Source organism: Heliangelus exortis, chromosome 20 (genome assembly GCF_036169615.1).
Source record: "Heliangelus exortis chromosome 20, bHelExo1.hap1, whole genome shotgun sequence".
Taxonomy (NCBI): domain Eukaryota; kingdom Metazoa; phylum Chordata; class Aves; order Apodiformes; family Trochilidae; genus Heliangelus; species Heliangelus exortis.
This window is the reverse complement of record NC_092441.1, coordinates 7,090,027-7,115,097: the sequence shown is the minus strand read 5'-3', so window position 1 is coordinate 7,115,097 and position 25,071 is coordinate 7,090,027. Positions and strand designations below refer to the sequence as shown.

At 39.7% G+C, this 25,071-nt stretch overlaps 1 protein-coding gene across 1 annotated transcript in view; it reads left to right on the top strand.

The window, feature by feature from the left end:
* The first annotated feature begins 6,922 nt into the window (after nt 1-6,922).
* Nucleotides 6,923-25,071, top strand: part of LOC139805573 (myosin-13) — a 29,098-nt gene continuing 10,949 nt past the window's right edge. Inside the window, exons 1-25 of the mRNA XM_071764098.1 lie at nt 6,923-6,960; nt 9,444-9,660; nt 9,758-9,901; nt 9,994-10,150; nt 10,692-10,719; nt 10,812-10,923; nt 13,595-13,687; nt 13,781-13,844; nt 13,934-14,032; nt 14,128-14,231; nt 14,477-14,615; nt 14,977-15,095; nt 15,196-15,345; nt 15,424-15,594; nt 15,875-16,187; nt 17,570-17,643; nt 18,169-18,256; nt 19,398-19,515; nt 20,301-20,424; nt 21,093-21,229; nt 21,807-22,062; nt 23,034-23,276; nt 23,682-23,858; nt 24,539-24,684; nt 24,771-24,861. Coding sequence (XP_071620199.1) covers nt 9,457-9,660; nt 9,758-9,901; nt 9,994-10,150; nt 10,692-10,719; nt 10,812-10,923; nt 13,595-13,687; nt 13,781-13,844; nt 13,934-14,032; nt 14,128-14,231; nt 14,477-14,615; nt 14,977-15,095; nt 15,196-15,345; nt 15,424-15,594; nt 15,875-16,187; nt 17,570-17,643; nt 18,169-18,256; nt 19,398-19,515; nt 20,301-20,424; nt 21,093-21,229; nt 21,807-22,062; nt 23,034-23,276; nt 23,682-23,858; nt 24,539-24,684; nt 24,771-24,861 — 3,351 coding nt within the window. The 5' untranslated portion in view covers nt 6,923-6,960; nt 9,444-9,456. The remainder of the gene's footprint in view (nt 6,961-9,443; nt 9,661-9,757; nt 9,902-9,993; nt 10,151-10,691; nt 10,720-10,811; nt 10,924-13,594; nt 13,688-13,780; nt 13,845-13,933; nt 14,033-14,127; nt 14,232-14,476; nt 14,616-14,976; nt 15,096-15,195; nt 15,346-15,423; nt 15,595-15,874; nt 16,188-17,569; nt 17,644-18,168; nt 18,257-19,397; nt 19,516-20,300; nt 20,425-21,092; nt 21,230-21,806; nt 22,063-23,033; nt 23,277-23,681; nt 23,859-24,538; nt 24,685-24,770; nt 24,862-25,071) is intronic.

Genomic DNA, 25,071 nt, shown 5'->3' with positions numbered 1-25,071 from the left:
GTACCATTGACCATTTTGCAGTGTTCAGAAGTTAGATGAAAGACATCTTCAGTGCCCATGTTCCAGTATTACAGCAGAAGCTCTTGCAGGGCAGGGGTAGTTGACAGCTGTTAAAAAAGCTTGCATATATTTTTAGAAAAGAATCTCTCAAAGATTATCTTTAATTCTATTTGACCTTGGTGCAGTGTCAAACTCAAGCTCAGTTGTACATAAAATCAACATGCAGTATCATAAACTTTTGACAAGTTTAGATTAAGTTTCTTTTCCCTTTAAACTATCTTTCAACTTTCATTAGCAAAGAGTGTCATTTAAATTGAGGCTGGGAAAATGAACTTCTATTGCATAATCTTAATGTAGGAACACTTGCTGAGTCAAAAAATGTATCTGAAAATGTATCTTGCGATGAATATACATTTAATATTTATTATAACAAATAATAATTATTATATATAAATATATAATAATAAATGTATAGATTTGTATAATCTATAATTATAAATATAATGAATTTCTAACAAATTTTATATTTGTTATTATTTTATAATAAAATTATAACAAATATATACATTTATATAGATAATTTATTCTGCCATCACTGATCATTTGAGCCTAAAAGTCCTTCTGCTTAGACTGAGAAGAGCTACAGAGGAGTTCTCACTCTTCTACTGATGAAATAGGAGATTGTATGCCAAAATGTTTTCAACAAACTGGACATGACAAAATGAAACTGTGGTGTCATTATAGCATGAAACAATAGTGAGTTATGTCACAGTTCTGCATTTTGTGGATGGTGTTTCTTTTCCTTCTTTTCTCCAAAACCAGTCGCACATAACTTTGCAAATTCATCATTTAAAGCACAGAGAACAGGCTTTATCCCCTGATAAATACTAATAATGTATATGATAGAGAACCTTTTTGGCTTTTAGAGGCCTGAATGAACTATTAAGGACACCATCCAAACTTGCAGAATCAGTAGTTCAGATTAATGATCTTAAAGGCCAGGCAACTTTGCTGAATACATTACTGAATATGTAATGGAAGATTCATATGTGAGGGCTAAAGCAACAGAATTATATTTTCAGAAGCTCTTTGATAGGGGACAAGAAGAAATTAGTTGCCTGTTTTCCCTGCTCTTTTTTTTTTTTTTTGGTGTACTGCAGTAACAGCAGCACAATAACCTGTTAAGATTCAGTGATAAATATTAGAAAAGGTGAATGGCATGAGGAGCAAATTCATTCATTCATGGCTTGGTTTTGTGAACAAAGATTTCAGAAGGGCTCTCCCCATGCTTGCTGCAAGTGCACTGATGGCTGGAAAGGCCAATGCAGGACAGGCAGTGCGGTGGCAGAAGGCACAGCAAAAAGTCTCCTGTGGGGGGACAGCTAAGGCATGGTTCTTTCTGTGCTGTCTTTTCTCCTCGAGACTGATTCTCCGTATGTTCTCAAAGGAGGCAGCAGCATTATGGATGGTGTGTCTGTCTCCATCTCTCCCGATCGGAGGTCAGAGAGGACCACTGATGGCAGTCAGTATGGCCAAAGCTGAGGGATTGTTTCAGGGAGTCCTTGTGTCTCCTCTTTGGGGCTCCTCTGTTGCAGCAGCCGGTGGGAAGTTCACCATAGAGCACAATCTTAGGGAGGAGGTGATCCTCCATCCTGGAGACGTGCCCTGCCCAGCACAGCTGCATCCTCAGTAGTGTGGCCTCAATACTGGTGATCCCTGCCTGTTCAAGGACAGGAACATTGGTCACACAGTCAGTCCAGTGGATGTTTAGGATTGTACAGAGGCAGCACTGATGGAAGTGTTCAAGGAGTCGCGGGTGGTGGTGGTAGAGACCCATGATTCAGACCCATATAAAAGGATAGACAGTACAATGGATCTGTAGACATCAATCTTTGTACTTTTCTTCAGGTGTTTATTGCTCCAGACTCTTCTATGAAGTCTTCCAAATGCTCTGTATGCCTTTGCTAATCTGTTGTCTATCTCTTTGTTGATCTTGGCATCCGAGGAAATAATGCATCCCAGAGAGCTGAACTGCTGGACTGACTGCTCTGATTCACCTATGGTGATGTGGGGATGATGGAAGTCTTCCTGTGGTGCAGGCTGGTAGAGAACTTCTGTCTTCTTCAAGCTGACTTCCAGCCCAAAAAGATCTGCAGCCTCTGCAAAGCAGGATGTTATGTGCTGCAGAGGTGCTTCTGTGTGAGCAATGAGGGTGGCATCGTCAGCAAAAAGCAGCTCTGGGACTTAAACAGCATTGATATTTATGACTCCATATACTTTCTTGTTAAATGTAGTAATATTAATAGCATATAGATTTGTTACTGGTTTTCATTTCTATGTATTTCAGTAAGTTAGAACACCACACAGTAACGGCAGTACCCACTGCATAGGTTAAAAATTTCTTAATTGACAGGCATCAAAATTATTCTATATGTTTAGGGTCATGAGTGGGTGTGCCTGTGGAAGGGAATGGTTCTTCACCATATACTATTTTAATTTTAGAAAACGACACAGGAGCAAATGAAAAATCTACTTCATTACAAAAGAAATAAATGAGTCAGAAATAAAAGACAAAATAGTCTGACAAAATAGTCTCCATTATCCCCATGGTTAAGCTAGAGATTCACATACTTAGAATGCAAATATAAGTGCTTGTAGCAAATAATGAAGAATGCAGCACATAATACACATGGAGCTGTCCTAAAACAAGGTCTTGAGACTACTGAAATTCTGAAGGTGCAAACAAGTTCAGTGCTGCAGCCAGCACAGATAGTTTTAATATTTCGCAGAATCACAGAATGTTTAGGTTGGAAGAGACCCCCAAGACCATCCAGACCAACCTCTGACCAACACCACAGTCAACTACTAAACCATGTCCTTAAGGACCAGGTCCAAAAGCCTTTTAAATTCCTCCAGGAGTGGTGACTCTACCACTGTCCTGGGCCATTCCAATGCCTGACAACCCCCTCAGTGAAAAGATATTTCCTAACGTCCAGCCTAACCCTCCCCTGGTGCAGCTTCCATCCTTTCCATTTCCCCAGGAAAAGAAAAAGGAAAAGAAAAAGAAAAAGGAAAAGAAAAAGAAAAAGGAAAAGAAAAAGAAAAAGAAAAAGGAAAAGAAAAAGAAAAAGAAAAAGGAAAAGAAAAAGAAAAAGGAAAAGAAAAAGAAAAAGGAAAAGAAAAAGGAAAAGAAAAAGAAAAAGGAAAAGAAAAAGGAAAAGAAAAAGGAAAAGAAAAAGAAAAAGAAAAAGGAAAAGAAAAAGGAAAAGAAAAAGGAAAAGAAAAAGGAAAAGAAAAAGGAAAAGAAAAAGGAAAAGAAAAAGGAAAAGAAAAAGGAGAAGAAAAAGAAGAAAAAGGAGAAGAAAAAGAAGAAGAAAAAGAAGAAGAAAAAGAAGAAGAAAAAGAAGAAGAAAAAGAAGAAGAAAAAGAAGAAGAAAAAGGAAAAGAAAAAGGAAAAGGAAAAGGAAAAGGAAAAGGAAAAGGAAAAGGAAAAGGAAAAGGAAAAGGAAAAGGAAAAGGAAAAGGAAAAGGAAAAGGAAAAGAGAAAAGGAAAAGAAAAGAGAAAAGAAAAATAAAAAGAAGAAGAAGAAAAAGGAAAAGAAAAAGAAAAAGGAAAAGAAAAGAGAAAATAAAAATAAAAAGAAGTAGAAAAAGGAAAAGAAAAAGAAAAAGGAAAAGAAAAGAGAAAATAAAAATAAAAAGAAGAAGAAAAGGAAAAAGAAAGAGAAAAAGAAAGAGAAAAAGAAAAAGAAAAAAAGAAAAAAAATGGAAAAAAGAAAAAGAAGAAGAAAGAGAAGAAATCTTCTCTAGAGAACTCCTTGGGACTTGCTAGTCAGGAAATCCACCTATTTATCTTGTCATGCTAAACCTTATTCAAAGGCCTCTTTTTGTATTTTATAGTAAGCAACCAGTGATTAAGTAGTATAAATGGACACATCCCTGCTGGTGATTCTACACTGCTGTGGTTCTCTCTGGCTCTCTTGCATTTGTTCTACCTCAGAACACTGAACACTTTCAATTTTTCTCTCCTATTAGAAAAGCTTCAAGAGAAAGGATGGGGAGTTTCATTCCTTGTTTTCCTGATTGCAACTCCCTTGTAAGTGAGTGATGAAGCTGAAGACTAAATCAATAATGAATGTGGAAATGAGGAAATCACTCATGAGTAAATGACTCATGAATGAGTCATGAAGAAAAATTAATTCCATTTTTCTTCATAGAAATGTTTATAAGATGACCATCCCTACTCAGAAGAGATCATAATGATGCAGTATCTATGTCTCTGAAAACATGAATTTCTCTGTTTGGTAGTGATTTAATAGATAAATTTCCTAATAATGTGAAACAAGTATAGAACAAAGCACAAAGAGAAACTATGGCTATATGAGTCCTCACAGCTTGAATACTTAATGCAGTTGTAGATAAATGTACAAAAAAGGAGTTGAATTAATTGGGGAAGACTTAGAGAGGACAAGAGTAGTGAATAAATGGATATAATTGCTTCTAAATTATGAATTATTAAGGAGTATAAAAGTATAAGTGGAAAAACTGTTTCACTTCAGATTATACTAATTCCTTTTTCAGACAGATGGTTCAGAACAGATAAAAATGGTTCTTCATGCATGCAGTTAATTTACTGACACAAGATGGTGTAAAGGGTATATGCTTAGAGTATCACAAAAATGACTGAATAATTTCAGATAAGAAATCCATTTAGAACTATTTAATCTAAAGGCATAGCACTGGGATCACGGATTCCTTGAACTATTAGTTTTTGTAGGTTGGGAGAGGAATTTGGGTAAGCAGTATTAAATGTGTGCCCTGTTCTTATATTCTTTCCTGTACATATGTCCTGGCTATAGCTGGGGACATAATAATGGGTCTGTGAGACAAAATATGGCTGTTCCTATTATTTTTGTCAAAAAGTTTTGTGGGTGACCCATGGAAGAAGAAGGAATTATATCCAGGTTTCTCACTGAAAGAGCAGAAGGTGGGAGAAAGAAAGCAGCTGATTTTAGGAGTGAGATTACACAAAGAGATACGGTTTAATAAGAAGATATAAGAACACAGGGGAGACTGCAGTGATCAGGTGCAGGGCTCAGACAGACAAGCACACTGCCTGTCCCCATTTTACATGTGACTGACCTGTCCCTTAGACTGTTTTCTGTTTATCCCCCCTCCCCACTACCATCCCCCTTTTTTCTTCCCTGCTCCCCCTTTCCCTTCCTGCACATTCCCTTTTGGCTTTGTTAAGCTGTTTCTGTTCCTGCACCCCAGCCTCATCTGGGAACTCCCATGGTTCACAATCCTATCAGCAGTGAAGTCCAGGTCAATTTTTCTGCAAGTGGTGCCTGTAGTTTCTTGACAGTCTGACCAATTAGTGTGATCAGTCAGGATTGTTTTGTCTGGTTTGTGTGTCTATATATTGTTTCTGTTCCCCCTTTTACCTTAACTTCCCAAGTGACTAGATCTGATCCAGTAACCTCACTGGAATAATCATTTTCACACTCTCACATGCCTTCATCAAGTAGTGTGACTGACTGGGTTTGGTTCCCATCACCTCCTCCCTTAGCAATTGTCAGTCAGCTTTGTGTCCCAGTATGTTCTTCTTTATTGCTTACTACTATTCTTACTGTCCTTTGTGGAGTCTAAAGTCCTTAATCAGATACTCCTAAAGGAGCAGACACTCTCCTTCCACATACTCTTAGAGAGCAACTCAAAGTTATTGTGGTTCAAGATTCAGCCTATGTTTCAATATACTCTGCTGGATAATGGAGTGGTACAGAAACCAAGCTCCTTCCTGCAGGCTAAGAACTTAATTATGCCCGCAGGCCTCAAGTGTTGTAAACTTCTAGGCAAGTCTGCCTTGTGGTCCATAAGCTGGCAGCTGTCTTACTCTGTCCCAAGCTTGAGGCTGGTTTCAGGCTTGCCAGCACCCCATGCAGCAGTACAAATAATTTAATGAGAGAGAAATTCTGCCTCGCTACGTCTTCCTACTTCACGATCATCATGTGTAGATAGACAGAGAGGATAGAATGGGGTCCATTTAAATTACAGTTTCTAAAGAAATAATTGTGCACAATTAGGAAAAAATCCATGTTGTTTGTTATGGTGAGCTCTTGGACTCGGGAGCCAAGTGTTGCCTTTTTTGGCCTTATCAGAGCTGTTGTTGGGTTTTGCCATCCTGGCACAGAGCAATGTGAAAAGAACAGGTCAGTCCAGCTGACTCCATACAACCTTAAACCAATCCTGTCTCTGAGTAATTAGCAGAGAGATCAAGCCTTCAACACGTTTACAACTAAAGAGTAAATTATTATTGACCAAAAATAGAGCACTTGAATGCTGTGTGGGCAGGATGTTACATATAAAGAGCCACAGCTGAAGGCAACCTTATTTTTTGTTACCTCAGCATCTCATGGTAAGTCCCATCGGTTTGCTTCATACTCTGACCATGACATCCATACAGTTCTGGAAAGAAGTGGACTATATAGAGGACTATGTAATGGGGAATCTTGTTCCCTACTTCTACAACTCCAGATCATGGTTTACATGCAATGTCAAGGTTATATGACCAAACTACTCCAGTGTTACGGCACAGGGAGAAGAGGCATACCATGCCGTTCCTTTGCTACACCCCAGCTCTGTGAAAGGCACAGGAAAACTAAGTTTGAAGGAAGTTAAAATTGATCAGGAATATATATGTAATGCAGCTGATCTTTTCCTAGACAGATAAGATTTAATTTCTGCAGATCATGGTGATATCGGGAGAAAATTGAATTTTTCTGTGGGATTTGTCTCTAACTCAAGAGTTGTAAGGCTCTGTTCATCTGTAGCGATAGTCTACAGAGTAGGCTGTTTGACAGAACACATGATCAAGACAATGAACTGGTTTTGGTTTAACTCACTCTGTTCTTTCTTTACACACAGATACTGAAAGGAGAATTCCTCCTGGGATCTCTGAAGGTAAGAGTTTAACAAATAACATCTAGTTATTTACTAACTGTTCCTTAGCAATGAGAGAAGCACACCTTAACAATGGCAAGGGCAGGTGGCAAAAGACCTTGCTGTAGAATCAGGTTCACTGGAAAGGATATGTTATTTTAATCAATCTATCAATATGAGCAGATTCACAGTTCTTGGTAGGAAATACTGCATTTATTAGGAAAAAAGGTTATGGATACTCAAGACTAGCCAAGAGGACATGAGGCGCAGCAATAGGATAATCTTTTTGTAGTGTAACCTGAGATTCTGTGAGTTATAGACTATTAAAATTTACAGGTCTGTATATGACATCTGCACAACTTCTGGAAGCCTGAAACTGAGGTTTTGTTTAGAAAAGACACTCAAATTACAATTCAAGAAGGTTCTAAGCCTATCCCACCTTACATTACCCTCTGGTGTAAGTTCTAGAATATTATATGCTGATTTGTCTTATCAAACAGGTTCTGAAACGAGAAGTTTAGGATGATCTTTTCTCCTGTCTGATGGACAGATCTGTTTATGTACAAAGTCACCTTCACAGAGAACTTAATATGCACCATTCCCTTCTAGATTTTCTGGGGAATGTTAATGACTGAGTGATTGAAAGAGTTCACCCAAACAACAGTAGGAACCCTACACACTCTTTCATCTTAATACCAGAAAATGCTTCAATTTCAATTGAAGCTGAAAAGGATGGAAGTACAGCTTTTCATCCCAATGACATCTTCTCTCTTCAGTAATGCATGAAGATCTAAATCTTACACTATTTTACACAAGAACATTAGTAGTTTAACAGACTGTGCCTCTCAGTAATCTGATGATCTATTATTTCTGATAATCCGTTGGCATTTTCTGATTATATTCTTAAATTTTTTCATGGGCACCGTAAAATCATTTTTCCTTCTTTCATTCTGCTTCCATTGAGCCACTCAGAGGCAGGATCACATGGCAAAATTCCAGATTCTATATACATAGCATAATACTTTCAAATTAAGTTAGAGGTTCTGGATTCTGTGCTTTGAAATTCCCAGGTATTAAACGCTCTTGAGAGATGTAGTCCCTCAAAGTCCTGCAAGGTCCATATCCTATAGCAGCAAGGTTTTACTGAGAGAGAGCAGCATTTCTACAGCAATGTGTCCAAAAGCAGCATTGCAAATGCTTTCAGACTCCTTTCATAATTTTCTTTTACATAAAATCACTCCATATTGATTGCTTCAGTACTGTGATGCCTTTGATGCATACAGTTTTGCCTGAGTTTTTCTGTTCTGTTCCTTTATCTTTTTTAGTACCACATTGCCTATGAAACACCAGGAGTTTAGGAATTTTTCTCTTTTTTCCTTTGTTCTTTGGTGTTTGCTATTTTTGTTTGGTTTGGGGTTTTTTTTTGTTTGGTTGGGTTTTTTGTTGGGTTTGGGTTTTTTTGGTTTTGGTTTTGTTTTTTTTTGCTAGCCTGTATATTAGCTTGTCTGGGGTAGAAATTCTGCCTTACGTTATTTATGACTGTTATTTCCAGATACTCTTGCATTATCCACATCTTTCCTTCTGACTGTAGCAGCCAATAGAATTTATTTGTGTTTAAGAATTTTTACTAGGTATTGCTAAAAATGTAAAATAAAACTGAGCATAAAAGTTTTTTGCAATATTTCTGATAGGCAAATCCCTAGCAAAATGAGTGGTATCTATCAATACACATTAACTGTCTTTTAATGATTCATAACCAATATTACTTTTTGTAAAGTTAAAGCTAAAAGATACTTTGTAATTGAAAGTGTAATTTGAAATATTATACCACGTACTTATTTACATAGTTAATACTATGCTCTGAATTATTACCTTCAATATGTATTAGATTGCTTTATTAGCCAACTTTGCCACAGATCTAAAAAGATGTTTTATATTTGCTTCATCTGATAAAGAGGTTTGGCTTTAGACAGGTGATGACTGACTCTCACAATTTGTTCCAGTGCTTGGAACAGACAAAAAGTAGTTGATATTTCCCTGCTTGGTATTAAAACTTAGAAAATAGAACAGTGGCAAGAATACCTCCACTGTGTTCTAGAGGAAATAAGCTTCACTTACAAATCTTATTCCTGTCTAAATGTTTAGATGTCTAATAAAACAAACCATCAAAGTGGCTGTGTCAATGAGGCTTTGAGATATCTGTGGCTGTGCAGCTGTGTGAATAGCAGGTGAAAATACAACAGGCAAGGCTTTTGAAGGCTTCTAACTTAATATACTTTCTGCCCTCATTTGGACACACAAGCATCCCTTTTAAGGAGGATATCTTAAAGAACACATATCTGTCTAAAAAAGGAACTTTCTTTATTAGGACTTCTTGAATGGATACTTAAAATTGAGGCCTGACACTGATTAGTCTTCTTCTTAGTCACTGAGCATGACCATTTTCTGGATATATATACATTACAAATTCACAGTCTCTCTGAAACTTTTCTGAATTCCTACAGAGCAACTCCAGCCATGAGTTCAGATGCAGAGATGGCCATCTTTGGAGAAGCTGCGCCCTTTTTACGGAAATCTGAGAAGGAGAGAATTGAAGCCCAGAATCGCCCATTTGATGCTAAGTCAGCCTGTTTTGTAGTGGATGAAAAGCAAATGTATGTGAAAGGTACCATACAGAGTAGAGAAGGTGGCAAAGTCACAGTTAAAATAAATGATGATACAGTAAGTGTAACCAATTTTTACTCATACATGATCATCCAGTTCAGGCTGTTCCTTGGCTTAGATTTCATCTCCTGGTTTTTCCTTGCATTTTTGCCAGACTGTGACTGTGAAGGATGATGAAGTCTTCCCCATGAACCCTCCCAAATTTGATAAAATCGAGGACATGGCCATGATGACCCACCTCCATGAACCCGCTGTGCTGTACAACCTCAAAGAGCGTTATGCAGCCTGGATGATCTACGTAAGTACCAGCCACATTCTCCCTTTGGGCAGCTCGGAGGAACTGCTCTGCCAGGCTAAGTGGAGCCAACGGGCTGTCTCCTTTCCTCACAGACCTACTCGGGTCTCTTCTGTATCACTGTCAACCCCTACAAGTGGCTGCCAGTGTACAGCCCAGAGGTGGTGTCTGGCTACCGAGGCAAGAAGCGCCAGGAGGCCCCTCCACACATCTTCTCCATCTCTGACAATGCCTATCAGTTCATGCTCACTGGTGAGTCATTTGGCAGGAACAGGAAACCCTGACAGAGGCAGGACTGCCTGCCTGTGCAAGGAGCACTTGATAGTTCAGGCATCTGAGCTGCTGTTCTACTCAGTACCTGATGGCAACAGCTCCCATAGTTTCATGACAGATTAGATTGTCTTGATGACCTCTTTGATGTCATATAGTGAAGGAAAAGCAGTAGGTAGCTGTGTGGCTAAGAAACAGAGTAAGGAACAGATACAGCAGAAAATCTCATTACAATTAAACAATACTTAAGCCAGGATGTCTACATAAAAGAAATAATAAGTGGGAAGCCTTCTAAAGAACTGTTGGAGCTAAAGTTGGAGTGAAGAAAGTGCTTGTAGTTAAATTTTGGGCTGGACCATCTCTCTGTACTCAAAAACATCCACATGCAGGCTAATGCAGAATTTTTTTATCTGGTTACAAAGTGACAATTTAATTATTTCCTTTGAAGTCGGTTAGTTATGTGTGAGGAACAGAAACCCTCCATTTCACATTTGAAAAATTCTTTCTGTGACTCTGTTTTCAGATCGTACCAATCAGTCAGTCCTTATCACGTGAGTATATTTTTATATGTGTGTCAAAGCTGATAGAGAAGTGAAAACATCTCCTATTTTTACTGTAAGAATTAATATTTTCATTTGAACAGTGGAGAATCCGGTGCAGGGAAGACTGTGAATACAAAGCGTGTCATCCAGTACTTTGCAACAATTGCAGTTACTGGTGATAAGAAGAAAGACCAACAGCCAGGCAAAATGCAGGTATCTCATCATCTCCCCCTGACAGACTATGCCTGCAGAGCAGAAAAAATGCATTTTTTGGGTTGAAGGGTTATCAAAACACAAAAAAACATAGTGCAACTGAGGGGACACTAAGGATGCACAGCCTCTGCTTGATTACCTCTGCTATTGAGCCTCCCTCCTTCTGAACCCTAGTGAAACTCTTCTTAAAGAAACATTTTAGTCATGTAGGAAAGGCTCAAAACTCAGTTTCTCTTCAGTCTCCACTAATATGGAGAAAGTTTTCACCAGGGAGATAATGTAAGCCAGCAGTTTACTCTGTGCTGTCTGCCTAGGTACCTGTCCATTAGTATTCTATGAGATGGGCTGCATCTACAGCACTCAGTGTCTGCAAATGTAAAGAGTTCCCAGTGACATGTGATTGTGTAATTCAATCGATCATAGAATCATAGAATAACTTAGGTTGGGTGGGACCCCTAAAAGTCCTCTATCCTCTTCCTGAAATAAGCAGGGACACCCTCAACTAGATCAGGTTTTTCAGAGCCTCCTCAAGTCTCATCTTGAGGATCTCTAGAGATGAGGCCTCAACCAACTCCCTGGACAACCTGTGCCATTTTTCCACTACCAATTCCTATTTCTTGTGTCATTCCTATTGACAAGGGAAGTGCAGGCATTCTGAACTTCAGAGTGGTTGTGCTGAAGTTAACAGTAATTTCAGTTGCATCAGGGATTAGTTTTCACTGGCTTATTCTCTTGCCTGCAGTTCGAATAATAGACCTAAGAGGCAGCATAAGAAAAGCAGCAGATTGGAACAGCTGGGATAACTGACAGCTAGAAAGTAACTTAGAAAGAATCCTTCCAGGGAAGAAAGCACATGCTCAGATGCCCCTTTCTGGTGAGCAGCCCAGCTGCTGCAATCTGCATAGGCTTCATTCCCTAGCACAGGCCAAGGAACAAGCATCCTTATGGCACAAGTATGTGTCACCACAGACTTTGAGATGGTATGTGTACTAAAGCAGGTGACATGTGTCAGCATGTTATTTGAGTACCCAAGGGCACAGGAGAACCTAAGGAGGAGATTCCAAGGCTGAATACTCTTTTCACATTCAGAGGCAGGTGTCTGTGATTGATGGGTTCTTATGTCCAAGGCACGTTCATTACGAGCCCTCTTTCCATCAGCACTATTCCAGAATCTCCTGAGCTCAACTTTCACCAGCTGCTCAGTATGCCAGGACTGATCTCAGAAATACTTTGAGACAGCTGAGAGATGTACTGATCATGTTTGATATAAGGATAATCACCTGGCTCAGATGGACAACAACCTGCTCTGCCTTCTGAGTTATTTCACAAAATACTCTGGGTTTTTTAGTATTCACAATCACTGTAACAGGAGCATGTGCCTCTTTATAAGAACATTAAATAAGACATTCAAGTCATAGTTCTGTCCAGCCCAGCATCCTATCTCAGTTGCAGGCTGAAATCAGATGCCAGGCAAGAGTATATGAATAAGGGAAGCATGTAACTGCAATGCCCTAGAATGCTGTCTCAACCTCCAGCACTTTGCCACTCAGCCTGTAGAAACTACTTCAGAATCAACTTGTGTAAGGAACTGCCATGTTTTCTTCCATGCTGTTCCCCATGTACCATGCTCCCTTGCATTCCTCTCGCACATATGTGCACGAAAAAGAGGTTTGCAGCTTCACTGACACAAAAATCCTCTCTTCTCAATGAGGAAGTTCATTTAGAAAGCTGAAAACACACATATGAAAGGCCATTACTCTAGGAATCGGGGACTTCCAATACAAAAGAAAAATTATATAGCACTTCGCATGCTACTGTGTTGCCTTAATTTTACAGGCTCCACCTTCACAGTGAGCTAATAAAAAATATTTTAACCCACTGTGCCATCTGCAGACAGTCTTGTGAATGGCACTCCCTCTTCATTGGAAGATGTTAACTGCTGCACTTAAAACATGGTAGACAAAGCACCTTGACCTGTGCCACTAATCTTTCATCTGGATAAAAAATGGTATTTTTTCCTCAGTCTTTGTTTTTCCATTGCTGTCTTGGATATTATCTCTGGTAACACCTTCATAACTTGTTGGAAGCTTTGAGAAAAGTTTCCAAAAAAGCATATAGTGACTCTGCTTCCTGGACTGTACTGCACAGAAAAGGAGAGACATAATGTCACAGAAGTGTCCTTCCTCCCAGATTTTTGCAGTTAACAAGAATGATACAATACTTTATTGAAACTTTACATGTAGATCATTCTTTCTCTAGTCATGCAGTAAAAAACATAGAGTTTCTGCTATCTGTTTTTTGAAGTTTGGTATTTGAGACTCAGACGTTGTCCATATTCCACCCTTCTTTTCAAAGCATGTCTGGAGATGTATTTTTGCAATCTGAAAGTCTGATAGTTGTTTTAATGCAATTGCAAAGCTAGGTGCACCCTTGCTAGGTGCAAGATTGCTAGATTGCTAGCATACCTTGCTAGATTGCTTTCAGCAATCTTCCTTTGAAACCATTACTCAACATAAATGAGTAATGGTTGATGAGTGCTTAAAAACTCTGCTTATTTCAGATGAAAATCACAGATGAATTGTAAAAATTATCTGTTTGCAATACTTTCTTTGCAATATTTGTTATTAACTAGTAGTGAAGCTTGTTCAAAAACTTTTTCTCCTGTAACTAGGGAACTTTGGAGGATCAGATCATACAGGCCAATCCACTGCTGGAGGCTTTTGGCAATGCCAAGACTGTGAGGAATGACAACTCCTCACGCTTTGTGAGTTCATTTCAGATTTGTTGGAATGCAGACATCTCATATACATTTTGTTCATTAATTGCTATAACCTGGTTGATCTGTACTACTTGATAGGGAAAATTCATCCGGATTCACTTTGGAACAACTGGCAAGCTGGCCTCTGCAGATATTGAAACCTGTGAGTTGGAGCAAGTCAGTGCATGCAGAATTTATGCATTCGTGACCTCAACTTTACCAGGAAACTAATAGCATCTGTCTTTTGGTTAGATCTTCTGGAGAAATCCAGAGTGACTTTCCAGCTGTCCAGTGAAAGGAGCTATCATATTTTTTACCAGATACTGTCTAACAAGAAGCCAGAGCTCATTGGTGAGTGTCAACAGTGCTGGGATACGCACAACAAATGCTTTCTCTTTCACTGTGACATGCTCTGGTGCCACCAAAGGTGCCTTGTATACCTGCAGATCTTCTCCTTATCTCCACCAACCCCTACGACTTCTCCTATGTGAGCCAAGGAGAAGTCACTGTTGCCAGTATTGATGACAGCGAGGAGCTGCTGGCAACGGATGTGAGTACAGCCCAGCACCTGCGGGGCAGCCAGGGAGACGGGAAAGTGGGCAGGGAGGCCTGGTGGTGGGCAGGCAGAGAAGTCTGGTGGCAAGCAGGGAGGCCTGGTGGCAAGCAGGGAGGCCTGACAGTCCACAGTCATCAAGTGCCAGGCTCTGCTGCCTGAAGCAGTCACAGGAAAACACCAGTGTTGCACAGCACCTTGTGCTTCTCAGACCTTCCCTGGCTTGTCTGTTGCCTCTGCAGAATGCCATGGACATCCTGGGCTTCAACTCAGATGAGAAGATGGGGATGTACAAGCTGACGGGGGCTGTCATGCACTATGGGAACATGAAGTTCAAGCAGAAGCAGAGGGAGGAGCAGGCAGAGCCTGATGGCACAGAAGGTAGCGTTGGCTGCAGTTTGCTTGTGAACTTCACAAGGAGATAAGCTGGCAACCCACTCCCATAAAGTGCCCAACACTTTTGAGAATGGTTTCCCTTTCCAGAAAAGAAACTAAATTTTTTTTTAAAGTTTGTTGCAAGTTCCACCAAGTCAGTGATTTAATTTACACTCCACAAAGAAACACACACTTAAGATAAACATTGCTGTAGCCCTTCAGGCATGGAATGTGGTGTAGCTGAGACACTGCCTGTGTTGGAAGGAAAGCATTTTCCATGGGACTGGAGAGGAGCTTCTCACATCCTAGAGGACTTGGACATCTTTCTTTGTCAATTTTTGAGCTCATTTGCTGTCTCTGATCCTAGTGGCTGACAAAGCTGGCTACCTGATGGGTCTGAATTCTGCTGATTTGCTCAAAGCTTTATGTTATCCCAGAGTGAAAGTTGGGAACGAATATGTAACTAAAGGACAAAGTGTTCAACAGGTACCTGGACAGCTGATTGGTTTGTCATTTTGTTCAAACAGTTCTCTCAACTTCATAGCTAACTCACCTTACATTACTGCCATGGCTGTGTTTCTTACAGGTATACAATTCAGTGGGTGCATTGGCCAAATCAGTCTATGAGAAGATGTTCCTATGGATGGTTACTCGAATCAACCAACAGCTGGATACAAAGCAGCCCAGACAGTACTTCATTGGTGTCCTGGACATTGCAGGCTTTGAAATTTTTGATGTGAGTTACAGTAGGTATGCTTGCCCACTGATGACTTTTCCAAACTAATTGGCTTTTTTTTTTATTTCAAATTTGCAGTTCAACAGCCTGGAGCAGCTGTGCATCAACTTCACCAATGAGAAACTGCAACAGTTCTTCAACCACCACATGTTTGTGCTGGAGCAGGAGGAGTACAAGAAAGAAGGAATTGACTGGGAGTTCATTGATTTTGGGATGGACCTGGCTGCCTGCATTGAGCTCATTGAGAAGGTAGAGGAAGTATTTTAATTTTAGAAGAGCACATTTTTTTCATGGCCATTTATTTTAGTCCAGTCATTGTTAATAAACTGAGCATATTTCAAGTTGCCATGTTCCTGTGTAGTAGCCTGAGCATCACAGACATTATAGTTTGCCTAGATGTTATAGTAACTAGTGATGTGTTAAGACCTTGTGAAGTGCAAATTAGGCACTGAAACAAGTCACAAATCACATTTTATGTACTTTTCCCTCCCCACCACTTACTTTCTTTATGTATTCATATTATTCCCAGCCCATGGGCATCTTCTCCATCCTGGAAGAGGAGTGCATGTTCCCCAAGGCAACAGACACCTCTTTCAAGAACAAGCTCTATGACCAGCATCTGGGCAAGTGCAACAACTTCCAGAAGCCCAAGCCTGCCAAAGGCAAGGCTGAGGCCCACTTCTCCCTGGTGCACTATGCTGGCACAGTGGACTACAACATCTCTGGCTGGCTTGACAAAAACAAGGATCCTTTGAATGAAACAGTTGTGGGACTGTACCAGAAATCATCCCTGAAGCTGCTGTCCTTCCTTTTCTCTAATTATGCTGGTGGGGCAGAGACAGGTAAGTGCTTTTCCAATGTTGATTGATAAGGTGAGAATCAATTAAAGTCTACTTCTGTTTCTCATCTCTGTGGCATACTCTAAACTCTCTTACATCCCCCATGTTCTTGTGTGCACCCAGATATGCCAAAGCTAAGACACAAACATGCAGAACTGATTAAAACACTACATTAATGTAGTGCAAAGAAGCAAAACTCAGCAAATCCAAAATAAAGTGATAGGAGGTGCATGTTTCCTGACTTACTGTCTTGTGAATCATGTGCATGCTTACTCACCATGTAAGGTGCCAAAATACACACCAATGTGCAAGCACTTTATAATCTTTGGGGACTGTTTTGTTTCTTAAGGTGAACTGGAAGAACTAAAAGGACACCATGGAACTAGTTTGTATCCAGCAGAGAATCCTGGTGTTGCAAAGGAAATGAGACAGAGAATTTAGAAATCCTCTTGGGGCATCAGAGTAGTCTAATCTCTTGCCCTGTTTTTGTGGCTGAAGACCCTCAAGTTGGACAGTCAATAGGTCTTCCTTACCACACATAATTCTACAAAAAATCCAAATATTCTGGCAGCCTGGAAGTTGGTCAAAAAGAAGAGACAGTATCAATTAGTAGTCAACTCATCCACAGGCATATGTAGAGCAGGGTCTCAGGCTCCAGAGAGTACTGCATGGGGACTTCCATGCAGTTCAGTTTTGCTGATGTAACAATGTGCCTGAGTAAGCTCCTAGGAAATACTGGTAAGGGGTGAGCAGTGGTTCTTACAGGTATTACCAATATTAGGGAGGTGAGAAATAAAAATTGTAGGAATAAAATTTTGGATAAAGTGTGAAGTTCAGAAGACAAAGGCTCCATTTAATTCTTGATTTAATTTAGTTCAACAATAAAGCAAATATGAAAAGGCACTGAGCTGTTTGGATTTGTATTCCTGAGACTATAATATGTGTCCTGCTTTGGGGCTGCAGAACTCAGAACAAACCTTCTTCACCTGGAACATCAGATTAGATTTTTCTAAAGAGAATTTCACTACGCTGATAAATAAATGCACTGCTGAACCACATTCTTGGGCCTTTTGCCTAGTTAAAAAAAAAATAATAATAAAAAATGGAACTGTAAGTAAAAACAATGTGACTGGTAGCACAGTGCACACTGTTTTGAGAATTACATCTTGTGACAGTGGCAAAGCCACACACATTCAGTCTAACTCGTGCATCTGAGACCAAATCCACCATACAATGACCAAAAACCAGAAGTTCACTAATCTCTCATGCAGCAATGAGTATTTAAAATTTTAAAATAATTATTTTATTGGCTCGTGACCAAAGAAAGGAAGAGGAGGTCTACAAAACATACTCTAACAGTTCACCTCCTATCTACTTCTTCCAAGGTGATAGCGGTGGTGGCAAGAAAGGTGCTAAGAAGAAGGGGGGTTCTTTCCAGACTGTGTCTGCTGTGTTCCGGGTATGTGAATTTCCTGTTAAATGAGCCATTCTACAAAAAAATGATCCAAGGGCTGAAACACCTCTCCTGTTAAGAAAGGATGACAGAACTGGTGTTTTTCATCCTGGGGAAGAGAAGGGACATGTTATTGCAGCCTTCCAGTATATAAAAGAGGCTTCTCAGAAAGACAGATGGTGTTTTACCAGGTCCTGCCATGAAAAGACAAGGGGCAACTAGTTTATACTGAAAGAGGATGCATTTAAATTGGACATAAGGAAGAAATTTTTTTACGATGAGGGTAGTGAGACACTGGAAAAAGTTGCCTAGAGGGGCTGCGGATGCCCATAATGGGAAATGTTTAAGGACAGACTGGATGGGGCTTGAACCAACCTGATCTGGTGAAAGGCTTCCCTGCCCATGGCAGGGATCTTCAAAGGCCCCTTCCAATCCAAGCAATTACGTGATTCTTTTACAACTTGACGTTTGAATAAAAATGTAAAAGATTTGTAGCTCAAAGCTCAAACACATGCTTTTGTTTTATCACAGGAAAATCTAAACAAGTTGATGACTAACCTGAGAAGCACCCATCCTCATTTTGTGCGATGCTTGATTCCTAATGAGACCAAGACACCTGGTAGGTCTGTCACACTTTAAAGACATGGGACTGCTGGCAATTGGCCTGCTTAACTTCCACACCAACTTCTTCCAGAACAGCTCCCTTTGCATGAGGCAACTGTCCTCTGAAGGCAGACTGAGAGTTTGAAGCAAGCTACTTATAATCACTGCTGAGTTGGAATCTTTGTAACGACCAAATCCAATTAAATTTTATTATAGTCAATACTTGCATCACAGCCAGGGTAAAATCTTACATAACATGAAGAGCTGACTGTTTAGATTGTACTACACTCCATAATTTGCTACCCCTACCTACACCCAACAAGGATGCCGATGATGTTGATTTTTTCAGCTGGTCTCCTAAAGCATTTTCCTGCCACTGTTGAGTAATGTGGCCTTTTGCCTTCCTGCCACTGGCAATTCAAAAGCACTGCCAGCTCCAGCATTCGTTGTAAAACTCAGCTCTGAAACAGCTCTCCGCAACTTGTGTGAGTTGAAGCCATGTTCTGTCTTCACTTCCTGCATCTTTAATCAAGAACTGGTTGAGTTTTATCAAAAAAGGGAGGTTATTCTGGAATGCTGGCTGGAAAAAAGTTAATTTTCTGCATACTAGCCAGTATGGGGCCATGTTTTGGATTGTTGCTGAATCGAAGTATTGATAGTTCAGAGATATTTTTGTTGTTGAGCAGTGCATACACAGACTCAAGGCCTTTTCTGCTTCTCACACCACCCTATCATCTTGTGGTGCGCAAGAAGTTTGAAGGGTACACAGCTGAGACAGCTGACCCCAACAAACCAAAGGGATACTCCATTCTATATTACATCATGTTCAGCATATAAAGCAGGGGGAAGAAGAAGGAGAGGGAACATCTGGAGGGATAGTGTTACTTTCCAAGTAATCATTAGGTGTGAGAGAGCCCTGCTTTCATGGAGATGGCTGAGCACCCACTTGCTGATGGGGAGTAGTGGAGGAATCCCTTGTTTTGTTTTGCTTCAATGCATGGCTTTTGCTTTACCTATTGAACCCATAAGTTATCTCACTTTTACACTTCCAGTTCTGCCCCCCACCCACCAGAGGGGAGCGATAGAGTGTCTTTTTGGTGTTCAATTGTTAGCTGGGGTTAAAGCACAACAATCATACTGGATGTATTTTGTTTAAGGTGAAATGGATCATTACTTGGTGATGCATCAGCTGCGGTGCAATGGGGTTCTAGAAGGCATCCGAATTTGCAGGAAGGGGTTCCCAAGCAGAATACTTTATGCAGACTTTAAGCAAAGGTAGGTCTTCAGTTACTACTGTCTGTTAAGATAAGGCTTCATTAAACCAATAGCTCCAGTAACAAGTCTGGTGACATCACAGCTACAATGGAAGCCTAAAATAGAGACTAAATTCACTACACCGTTATCACTGTCTTGATTTTACATATTCTCTGTCAAGGTAGACTTAAGAATAGAAGTGTGTCAATGTACAGACATGCATCTTCTTTGATGCATCTGAAGAAATAACTTTAGACGGATTAGGTGGTCCTGTGCACGACATTGTTACCTTGCAAAATCTTAGGACTGCTGTTAGCAGTTAGAGAATACTGCAATGCCATTTTATTCCCAACTCAATGAGTCAGTGGTACAACTTGTGGAATGTGTGAGCTGTGCAAGATCCATATTCCCTTTCGAATACAGATTATTTTTGTTAGTAGTTTTAATTCATCTTCAACTTCCATTTCAGTAATATTTCTCTGATCAGTGAAATAACATGAGAAGGGGTTGATGTGTTCTCACTATGTTCTTCCTAATTCCTGGGCCTATGGATGCTCTTCAGTGTGCACATTAATTTTGTGTGTAACAACACACTGTATTGTTACACAGCCAACAGATTACTCTGAAGAGTAGATATGTCCCCTTAACATCACCTTCTTTCTGTTCAGCCAAGACTGTCTAGATTTCAGATGGCATATTCAGTCACTTGCCAATAGATCAGTTTCTGTATATTTTATGATACACAGTGGATCCTATTTTCTTCACCTTATTTGAAATCCGTCCTGTCGCAACCTGTCTTACCACAGGTACAAGATTCTTAATGCCTCCGCCATTCCAGAAGGCCAATTCATTGACAGCAAAAAGGCTTCAGAGAAGCTTCTTTCCTCCATTGATGTTGACCACAGCCAATACAGATTTGGCAACACTAAGGTAAAGTCCTTGTGGAAGAATGTGTTTAATTAATGGCAAAAAAAATTGTTAATTTAAAATATTTTTGCATATGAAATCAGTGTTTATGATAATTAGAAACAAATTACACCACTAGCAAGATACAGTCAAAAAAATTTTGTCTGGTTCTGGGGGTATGTACAAGTATGTATAGAGCACTGACAGCCCCGGGGACCACCTCACTACCAGAATAACCCAGAGAGGCTGCCACTAGAATGAGTGCTGCCCCTTTCTCCTGCCAGTTAAACTGCTTTATATTTACAGCATGTTAGACAGGCACAAACAAGTTGGTCAGACTTTTCAGGGGATTTAGGCACACACACAAGTCTGCCTTCCATATCTAAAGCAGTCTTAGGTGGGACACTGATTCCCTGATCAGCACAATCAAGACAGTAGTATTTCTGGATAAAAACCCAATCATCTTCACTACTGAACAGACAGCATCATGTATGGTCCTCTAAGCCATCTCTAAGTCAGTTAACAGAACAAACCTTGAGTGTGACATAGAAGACTACAGCTAAGAGACAGAGTAGGACATAGTACTGCACTGAAAATTAATTCTTTAATAACTACTGATGAATTGGATCTTCCACTGCCTGCAATAACACCGCAATAACGTTGTCAATATATGACCCTCTTTTATATTCTAGGTGTTCTTCAAGGCAGGCCTCCTGGGACTCCTAGAAGAGATGAGAGATGAGAAGCTTGTGAGCCTCATCACTCATACACAGGCTATGTGCAGAGGCCACCTCATGAGACGTGAATTTAAAAAGATGAATGCAAGAAGGTAATATAAGTAAAAAGTGACAACCATACTGTATCAAACCAATAGTAGAGAAGTGCAGTATACTGTCTCCAATTAAAAAAAAAATCCTCAGGAAATACCCTTATAAATACTAGGGGAAACAGAGGATACACAAACTAATGGTTTCTTTGTTAGTCTCCAAAATTCTGGAAATAGCTATTCAGCAATTACACTATGCATCTGGAGCATGGTATTTAGTATTTAACAGTGAACCTTTTCCCCAGGAGTGCAGGAGTTCGAAATTTACAGAACCCCATGACAGACATAGGCAATTGAACAAGTAGTAAGTTTTGTCTGTTTTAAACAGGTTTGATCATTTCAATGGATCATATCAGTTTTATATATCCAGATATCTCCTATATCCAGACACAGTTATTGTTCATGCCACTGAATCAAACATTCTGTAATCAAGTGCCTAGAAATTACTCTTTAATAAAAGCTATAGAGGTGAGGAAAAATAGTTCCCGGAGGAAAATGCTGATGCTTCATGGCCAATAATCAAAGTCTGTTTTCAACCAAAGTCTCACCAACCTCACAAACTATGTCTCTGTGTTTTCAGAGAATCCATTTACATCATCCAATACAATGTCAGGGCATTCATGAATGTCAAGCACTGGCCCTGGATGAAGCTGTACTTCAAGATGAAGCCCTTGCTGAAGAGTGCAGAATCTGAGAAGGAGATGGCCAACATGAAGGAAGAGTTTGAGAAAACCAAGGAAGAGCTTGCTAAATCTGAGGCAAAAAGGAAAGAACTGGAAGAGAAAATGGTGACCCTGTTGCAAGAGAAAAATGACCTGCAGCTTCAGGTTCAATCTGTGAGTAACCATGTGTTTCAAATTGGTACTTATAGTAATAGTTGCAGGCTAAAAATCTGGTTGAGCCAGACCCTGTACTGGCTAAGAGAGAGGTTAGAGATTGACAGGAGCAAGGTTGGCCTCATGTGAATGAAGAGGAAGCAGTTTAGAAGAGACAGTCTGACCTCTGTCATTAGAGCTGGAGGAGCTTATCAAAGACAGAATCATCCAGCATTGTGAAAGCTGACTTTGAAATGCTGTTTTACAAATTCACATCTAAACTCATGCTTCTGTGAAATTCAATTTGCTATCAGATCTATTGCATATGGAAGTAGCCTCAAAGTCACATGCCCTGGTGCTCAGGATTACTGAAATCACCCTGATATTAGTTGGAAAGATCACACAGCCAGGCATAACCAGTCCAAAAGGTTCCTGCAGTGCACTAATAACAACTTTCTGGTGCAAGTGGCTGAAGAACCAACAAGAAGAGGTGCAATACTGCACCTTGTATTAACAAACAAAGAAGGTCGTGGAGTCTCCTTCTCTGGAGACTTTCAAAACCCATCTAAATGTGTTCCTGTGAAGCCTGCTTGGAAGTGGGGTTGTATTAGATGATCTCAAGAGGCCCCTTCCAACTCCTAACATTCTATGATTCTATGATTCTGTGATTCTATGATCCTACTTATGCCAGATTCCTTGCATGCTTCTTGTTATGACTAAGCCCTGTGAGTTGATTGCACGGTATTGTAGCCAAATCATCTGACCAGCTGAATGGAAGTGTCTCTACCATGGGACAATGGTCCACTTTCCCAGGCAGAGAAACTGAGCAGGACAATTTCCTTATGATGGAATCATGTGCATTACTGTGACTTGCATAGGAAAATGTGCCCTGACTTGTGCAATCAGTTTCTTGGAGATGGCGCTTGAACAACACATGTTGCCTTTTGTTATTCTTAGAAGAAATATAACCCATCTTTGATATGTTCTGACAGGAGAGTGAAAATCTAGCTGATGCTGAAGAGAGATGTGAAGGACTCATAAAAAGTAAAATCCAGCTGGAAGCTAAAATTAAAGAACTAAGTGAAAGACTGGAGGATGAAGAGGAGACAAATGCTGAATTGACAGCAAAGAAGAGGAAACTTGAAGATGAGTGCTCTGAGCTGAAGAAAGATATTGATGATCTTGAACTGACTCTGGCCAAAGTGGAAAAGGAGAAGCATGCAACAGAAAATAAGGTGACAGAGGAATTAGGGACTTATTCTTCCCCAGACAATTTTGCCTGACATTTTTAATTTTTGTAGAAAGTTTTGTTCATTCTTAAATGATCTGAGTGGGAGGGATACATGCCAAAGTCATGGAAGAGAATATTGTCACTTTACCACCTGTGACAGAAATTAGTTCGTTAAAAATATGTTAGTAATAAACAACTAAAGCAAGAATTCCCACCCTTGCAGGATCAAAGAGGTAATGTGTCAGGTGTAACACTTTCTGCTACCCCCATCATGAACTTTATAGACCTTCTGTAGAGAGCATTTTGACTACATCCATGCCAGCTTTTGCAGGGGTACACTTGTGTGTTCTCTCAAGTCTGTCATTTCTCAAGGCACTCCCCCATAGTATGGATGCTTGCTGTCTAACAGGTTAAGAATCTTACTGAAGAGATGGCAGCTTTGGATGAAAATATTTCTAAACTCACTAAGGAAAAAAAGGCCCTCCAGGAAGCCCACCAGCAGACACTGGATGACTTGCAAGTTGAGGAAGACAAAGTCAGCACACTCACCAAAACCAAGACTAAACTGGAGCAGCAAGTTGATGATGTAAGAAAAAGTTTTGGGGTTGTATAGGTGGGAGCTTTGACAGATTAGAAGAGAATAGAAATATGTACTTGGAGCGAGAAGCAACTCCTAAAGAAGCCAAGCCAGCTCTAATCATTACAACTAATAAATTGTTGCAAATTACCAGAGTACTGTGGAATCCAGTACATCCTTCCCTATTTAAACTATGCTCATAACTGGGTATTTCAGTGTTTTTGACTTCTTGTGTCCTGTTTTAATCATTTAGCTGGAGCAGTATATCTATGGCAGTTTGCAGTTTGATGCAGAGTTATTTGAGGTTTCTGGCTGTGCACTGTGTATATACTCCAGGAAGTTAATGAAGAGGGGGAATTTGTCAACATATAGCAGTATATTTACAAGGAACTGCAGTCACAGGAAAATTTTAATATCTACATTTTTCCAAAACTTCCACTTCCACTGTGCACAGCCAAGCTGTGGACAACTTAATGGATAAAACCAAATCATCATGGCTGCTCAGATCTTGCAGCATAAGTGTAACACATGTGGAGATGACAAGTGTATGTAAGAACTCTCTGTTCTTATATTCTCTATAACTGTCTATTCATCAATTGCCTACTCTTGTGATATTTTAAAATCAAGAATAGTTAATATAGTTTCAGATTATAATTTATATGCTTCAAAATATGTTTTCTGTTTTTTAGCTTGAAGGATCTCTGGAACAAGAGAAGAAACTCCGAATGGACCTTGAGAGAGCAAAGAGAAAACTGGAGGGAGATCTGAAAATGTCTCAGGATTCCATTATGGATCTGGAAAATGATAAGCAACAGATGGATGAAAGGCTAAAAAAGTATTACACTGACTGTTTATGCTCTAAATTCTAAAACTCAGCTTTTATCTTAACCATATTGAATTCGCTTTATTGTTCTTTAACAGAAAGGATTTTGAAATAAGCCAGTTGCAAAGTAAAATTGATGATGAACAGGCTCAGAGTTCTCAGCTGCAAAAGAAAATTAAAGAGATTCAGGTAAAATCTAAGAGTTATTTATATTTTAATAGCCAAGCACAAGTTCCTTAGAATTAATTGATATTTATTCATAGACTGTTATAAAAAATTATTTTCCTACCCATTAATAAAACAATTAACATGGATTCTGGGTGCTATTCTCAACTCAGGGCACTTTTACAGAAGCTCTGGCCTCTAATTATACATAATTATGTAAGAAATTTCTTAAGT